This window comes from Argiope bruennichi, chromosome 3, assembly GCF_947563725.1.
Source record: "Argiope bruennichi chromosome 3, qqArgBrue1.1, whole genome shotgun sequence".
Lineage (NCBI taxonomy): Eukaryota > Metazoa > Arthropoda > Arachnida > Araneae > Araneidae > Argiope > Argiope bruennichi.
Genome location: NC_079153.1, coordinates 24,690,505 through 24,697,624, shown reverse-complemented (window position 1 = coordinate 24,697,624; position 7,120 = coordinate 24,690,505). Strand labels below are relative to the sequence as shown.

The following is a 7,120-nucleotide window of genomic DNA, read 5'->3' as shown; positions in this document are numbered from 1 at the left end:
GACATTTTCCAAAACGTGTTTTTTGAACTCAGGAAACGCGGAGATTCAACTCGAGTTCGAATTTTTTTGGCGATTACTATACTTTATCGATACTACGTATACGAGATAGTAAAAATTGAAAAACATTAATGTTGCAGAACTTTAGTATGTTCATAGAAAATGTTAAAAAAAAGTTTTAATACTGTATTTTAAGTTCTTAAGAGCAGGGTCAAAGTTATTTTCTAATTTAAATTATATTAAGCAAAGTAATTAGAAATATACTTATAAAATTAATAGAAATCTGCACTATTAAGTGTAAAGGCTACTTACCGAATTACATTCTTCTAGTTTAAGTTTTTTGGAGTTATCGTATTCATATCCAAATTCTAAAAATGTTCCGAACTCGAGGAGATCTGAAACGAGGAGATTCATGAAAATTTTCTGTTCGAATTTTTTGAAAATAACAGTACGTTCTTTTTTGGGCGCTTCTCATACGAGAAAGTAAACAAGAGTTTTACTTTTTAGAAAAGAAAGCAAAGAAGATACTACAGCAAGTCAAACTTCATTAGTTCAAGGACAATTTCAGTAGATGAAAAAATACCTGTTATTCATCTGCTCAAGCAGAATTTTTTTTTTTAAATCACGTGAGTTAATATTTTTTTCCGTGTAATTGTTGAAATACGGTATGCTATAGAATTTCATAGAATTTTTATGCTCTTTAAGACTGTGTGATGGATTTTCTAATATCATTAATAATTCTTAATTGAATTCCAAGACATTTCATAAATCTAAATGAAAGGGAAAAAAAGCTATAGGTGTCTGCAATACCTGAATATATTTTTCCTCCAAGATTCAAGATCTTTTGGTTTAAAGTTTATTTTATCTTCAGTTTTTGGTGATGATTTCAAGCTTCAAAACCTGTTGAGTTTCTGGCAGAATTTTGGAGAATTTTTTGATTACATGGAATCGTTTTTACATTCGAATTATTTCACATAGAAGCAAATAGATTCTGCTCATCGTTTCTTTTAATCACTTTAATGCTTTTTTTTTTTTTTTTTTGGCTTGGTTCAGAAAAAGTCATTGGGAATTATTTTATTGAAAAGGTTAAAAAGTTTCCATATTACTTGAAAAAGGCTGTTCAGCAGAGTTTTAATTCTAAGTGTAACAATCAAAGCCAAACAAAATACTTTAACAAATATAAAAAGAATAACAACGCGTTGTTTTTCATTCTTCAATACTGTTCTCAACTAATATAGTTTTAGTTTGAAATAAGTATTGTTGCATTACCCGCAAGTAATTTGTATCTATTGCATTTATTTAACTGCTTTCAACAGTTCATATACAGAAAATTGACATATCTTTAGGAAGAAAACTATTATCGAATAGGTGTTCTTTATTCATATTCTAAAGAGGCGGGATACTCGAGTTTTGGAATTTATTGAATTAACCTTATTTTTTAAGTTTTAAAAGTACTTGTTTTTAAATTAAAAATTAGTTAAACTCCACTTTAACTAATCCATGATTTATTTTAATTGATATTTATGGGCAAATATAATCGGCAAAATGTGTACTTATACTTTCTAAGTAAAATTTTGAAGTTTAAAAAAATAAAGAAAATAATGACCAGCCATTTTTCTGAAAAGTGGTAAATAATGTGAATTTACAACATATATTTCAAAGATAAAAAAAATGTATTTAAAATTGAATAACTTTCAAAATACTTTCAGCATATTTGTGTCCATTTTTTACTTTCAAATTGTCTATTTAAAGATTAAAATTGCGGAAAGATAAAAAGAATATGAATTTTCATTTATTTATTATTACCAACAAAGTATGTAAAATAAAAATTACAGAGTTTATTGACAAAATTTTGCTAAAATAAATCATTTGTGAAAGCTATTGTTTGTACTAAGGATATTATGCACTACCACTGCTGCGATTTTTGTAAATATTTTTAAAATAAATAATTCTGGAAAGATATCAAATAATTCGAGATTTAAAACAAAAATTAAATTCTAAGGATATTAAATTTGAATAATATAGCGCAGAATTAAAAGATTCTTTTAAAAATATTTGGCACACAAAATTTTGTTACAATTTTATAAACGTCTATTAAGGTTTTACTCTACTTTAATGCCTTTTACTTATAATTTTTTTAAAAAAATACCGATGAATTTTGCTTTAAAAAAAAATATTTTGGCAGTATATTAATGATGCAATTAAATTATCGTGAACATTTCAAACCAATAATACAGAAAGTAAGGAATTTTGTTTTGAATGTGCCTATTCTCAGATATTTTAAATGAAATCACTCGAATCAAAAATAAAGCGCTTTATTTATTATACAATACAATCTATACAAGAAATCAGGTGAGAAAACTGGCAAAAATGATATATATACATGAAATCATACAAATTACGTATCTAAATTTATCCGTGGTGCATCATCATCATATGCATCATGTGATGGTGGCCGTGATGGTGATGGCCATGGTCGCAATGGTGGTGTTCGTGCTCTCCTAGAATCTTAGCTATGAGGCCTGCAACAAGCATCGAACCTAAGCCTCCTCCACCACCTCCGTGTTTACCGCCTCCACCTCCAAACAATCCGCCTCCACCGTCACCATGGTGGCAACTCACTTCCGGTAGCAGTAAAACGGTGAGAAATATGGCAATGGAAAATAAGGCGAAAATTTGATTGCGTCTTCCAGTAGAAAACATCTGTTTAAAAAAATGATAAATAATTTTTAAAAAATATCTACATATGTAAAACTTTAGCAGGCATGGCACAGAAATTGCTTTTATTACTTATTATTATTGAAAAGCAGCAATCAAATATAAACAAACCACTAAAGCACTACTATTAACTATTGAACTTCCATTATTTTCGACCGCTTCAATGAATGTTTCAGCACTAAAATCATCGCTCCGCTTAACTAATTAATGGAGCTGAAAAGACATCATTTGAAACTTTTCTGGAGAGAGTTTATACTATTTAAAATTTTTGTTTGAATTATTTTAAGAGAAGCTTTAAATTATTTGAAATGTTCGGGAGTTTAATCTAGCACAAAAATAGGCTTAACCAACGGGTAATGTCTTTGGTTTGCCTATGGAAATGGATGTCATATTTTTGAAAAGAATAAACTTATAAAAATGGTCTTTGTATTAGTATAAGATTTTTTTTTTAAATTACTCTTTCAATGATATTAATTTCATTTTAGTATAATCTTTCATTTTAATAATTGATTAAGAAAGAATTTAAAATATTTAATAATATTCTTTAATTATATTATTATAAAATTAGTGCTATTATCCCCTTTTTGATAACATTTTTTAATTAAATTTATCTGTAACAATGCTTTTAAATTTTAAAATAGAATTAAAACTCAACCATCAAAACATTCAATTACCATTCCTTAACTCCGTAGAAGGATTTTCATTTCCGATTTATTTTATATGTAAACATTTTTCAATTTTCAGTAAACTGATTCAATTGAATTCATATTTCTCAAACATACCAAATAATAAAGTAAAATTTTAAAAATGTTCAATATTTTGATTATTTAACAGTCTAAAAAGCCAATAATCGAGACGAATAAGCTGAAAGTCATAGGCAGATAGCACAAATGTAAAATCTGTATGCATAATTTGAATCTGGGAAAATGACGTATGAATTCAAACATCAAAGAAATTTACAGTATGAGCAATGGCATTGGATATTTTAATATCACGAACATCAGTTTTAGGAGTTGAAATAGTGGCAAATATTAAGTTTTGTCTGCATGACACGAGTTAAAGTTTTATTTCAATAATATCCATTATTAAACTAATGCTCTGTTATTTTTAAAGCCAATTCTGATAAAAGGGCGAAAAATCAAAACCATGCCACAAACGCCGTTTACTTGCTGAAAATTGAGGATGACATGGAACGAAAAATCATAGTTATGCTCCAAGCGTCACTTACTGACTCTACGTCACTAAATTGAAAGAAAAATAAGCAGTGAATCAGGTATCTGGGCAAAAATCATACATGTAGAAATATCAATTGTTTAAAATCTTACAAAATCAGTTTCTAAATTCAAATTCTAAGTTTTGCTTAGTTTAAATACAGTTTTATTTATTGTTAATTAATAGTTAAAATCACTAAATCATAAATTAATGCCATGTATTTGTATATTGTTTAATAAGTAGTGCATTCTTTGCAAAAAGCAACAACAACTAGAAGTGCTTGAAAATGTCTAATAATAGAGGGAGGACAATTGTGAATGAACGAGAGAAGCCATCAATAACTAAATATCTTCCTAATATCATTCACAAGGCTTCTCTGTAACAATGCCACTTAAATAATCACAGAAAGCATATATTTGGCTTGGTTCAGAATATTTCAAATCATTTTAGCATAAATTATTATTTCATTTTCCGTGTAATTTTTTTTTTTCAAAATAACCAAATTTGTATAGTTTAGTGATTAAAACTACTAAATAGATATAAAATTTAGCTAAAATGTAGCTGAATTAAGCCTAGCTGAGGACTGATATTTATATATAAGTCAGGATTTCTTTTGCTGGAGACACAAAATCTAGACACAGAGAATCTCAAAGCCAGTTAAAAAGATCTGCATATGATATAATGTTCTAAAGAATTAATGATATGTCTTACATGAGTTTTGTTTTGATTATCATTTATAAATATTCTCTTTAATTAAAACCATTGCGTTAAACAAACAGCATAGGTGTTTTCAGGGCATCAAAAGCAGATAATTATGAATTCCGACTAGCAATCAGTTTATGTATTTAATTAAAACTCTAATAGAAAATAGAAAATAGAAAGAAACACAGCTGACCTTATGTTGATTTTTTTTCTCTAAAAGTTGTATAATCGGTTACTTTTTGTCTATGCCCTAATTTTTCATTTGCGACAGTCTATATTTTTGTTTATATGCAAATCCATCATGATCTCATAATATAATGTCATGTAAATAGATTTTTCTCTTAAGCAAATCATTTTGAGCATGGGTAAAAACTATCTTAAAATTTGAATAAATTATAACTGACTTTAAAACTTTTGTTGCAATAAATATGATAAAATACTAATTGGGAAAAATTTAGTTAAAAGTATCAATGTAGAAATAATTTAATAATAAAGGTTAATATCAAAGAATTTTTCCTAACAAATTAACATTTTTTTTCAAATATTTATTCCTTTCCATATTTAAAGCAACTTTTCTTATATAAAAAGTAAAATGAAAATAATTTTCAATTATAATATTTTTTGAAATTTTAGTAATTAGTGCATTTATTAATTAACTCTGAATTTTTTAGCGAAAACCTTTACTGGGACACAAAAAATGTAAACTATTTGAAATATATATATATATATATATATAAATTAAACTAATCATTTTGAACTCGAAACATTTAATTTAATTGAAATTTTAGATTTAAAGGCCAATTTCTAAGTCAAATTTTTTTAATTTCAGTCGGAAATAATATAGAAAATTGTTTTTAAAAACATTGTATAGATTATTATCCACAGTGTCAGAGGTTTTAAGTTTAATATTTATTTTCGATTTCGTTAATTTAAATATGAAAATCTAAAATTTGGATCATTTGCTGTCAAATGCCTTCCAGATCTTGCTTTGAATTGTGGAATACACTGAAATCCATGCATTTATAATTAACAAATTACATTGAAGAAAATAAAAAAAATTGTCAAAAATTATGCAGAATTATCAACATGAAATCAAGAATTTAGGAAAAATAGTGAATGAATAGAAAATAAGCTAGCTGTGCTTCATCGCAGTTATATTAAGCGGTTCACTAAATAGTATATACAGTAAACAGTGGAAGCAGGCGCGACATCGGATTTCGACCCAATTAAAACTACTTCATTTGTCTTTAAACATTTATTTCGTCAACTAACTCTCATCATCAGAGAACAAAATAAAAAATTTAAGCCTCATATTAAACTTAAAATTTGGAAAATAATATTTACAAAGATTTCTACCGGAATTTGTCGATTTTGCTTCTAATACATTTATACGAAGGTCCTTGAAATTCCAGAATTATACTTCTTATTTTTTTCCAAGACATTTCATCCGCTTTCTTAAAATTCTTAAATAATCTTAAACCTGAAGCTGAATTTTTGTTACAAATTGAAATCAGTCCGGTTCATAATTTTACTAAAATTAAAATGTAAGGCTTTCTAAATTGTAAAATTTTGGGTAGATTTTTAGTAAATATATATTCTTTGCATAAGCAAATATAAAAATGCATTAGTGGAAATTATCTAGTACTAACAAAAATGTAAAATACAGTACTCAAATCAAACTGAAAAATGTTTCTTTAAAAGTTGGAGAGAAAATCGCGAAACGTGGAATAAAAATATTCTATAAGAAAGAAATTAATTTTTTTCATTAAAAATATGATAAATTTGTAAATATCAATAAGATAATAAATATCTAAGAAGCACTAAAATTTAAATTATATATGCCACGGTTGATACGATCAGACTGTTATTATTAATACAAACGACAATTATTATTATTGATGGCATATAAAAAAATCGCTTAGAATTAATAATAATCCCTTAATATTTACAACAACCGCGATTATTATTAAAAATGGCAGATAAATCTCATTGATTCAGTACAGAATGTTTTATTTATTTGCCTGCGTCTCTCGGAATTTATTTTATTCCAAATTCTTGAGTTTCGTACAAAGAAATTAATATTTGGTATTCTATTAAAATTTGGTATATCTTTTCTTGATAAAGATAATCAACCATCTACAGTGTTATAAACTTCATTACAAAATTAAAGAGAACTGCATGCACAAGAGACGACTTACCTTTGTCGTTGGTTGTCCGGTTTGAAGTGCCGCATGAAAGCGACATCCGACTCTTTTGTAAGGGCGCATCTTTCCCGGCGCTACATGGCACAGGGGCGTTCCGGCGTGCCATCAGACAAAAAAAAGCCAGCCGAAAAGCAATAATTATCACTCAGAGATTGGCGCACAAGATGGATTCTGTCAGCCCATGCGTAAAAAAGGCGAAGAACCAGACAGAATGCCCATCACACCATTTTCCTGGAAGCCCCGAGGCGCTACTCATCTACGGAAGATTAAAAAGTGGAACATTAAGA

General features: G+C 27.4%; 1 protein-coding gene across 1 annotated transcript; it reads right to left on the bottom strand.

Moving 5' to 3' along the window:
• Positions 1-2,324: 2,324 nt before the first annotated feature.
• LOC129962783 (spore coat protein YeeK-like) lies at positions 2,325-6,896 on the bottom strand. The gene is made up of 2 exons (XM_056076778.1): positions 6,828-6,896; positions 2,325-2,700 (listed from the first exon to the last, which is right to left on the bottom strand). The coding sequence occupies exons 1-2, from the start codon at positions 6,894-6,896 to the stop codon at positions 2,410-2,412; spliced, it is 360 nt and encodes a 119-aa protein (XP_055932753.1). The 3' UTR covers positions 2,325-2,409.
• Positions 6,897-7,120: the final 224 nt, after the last annotated feature.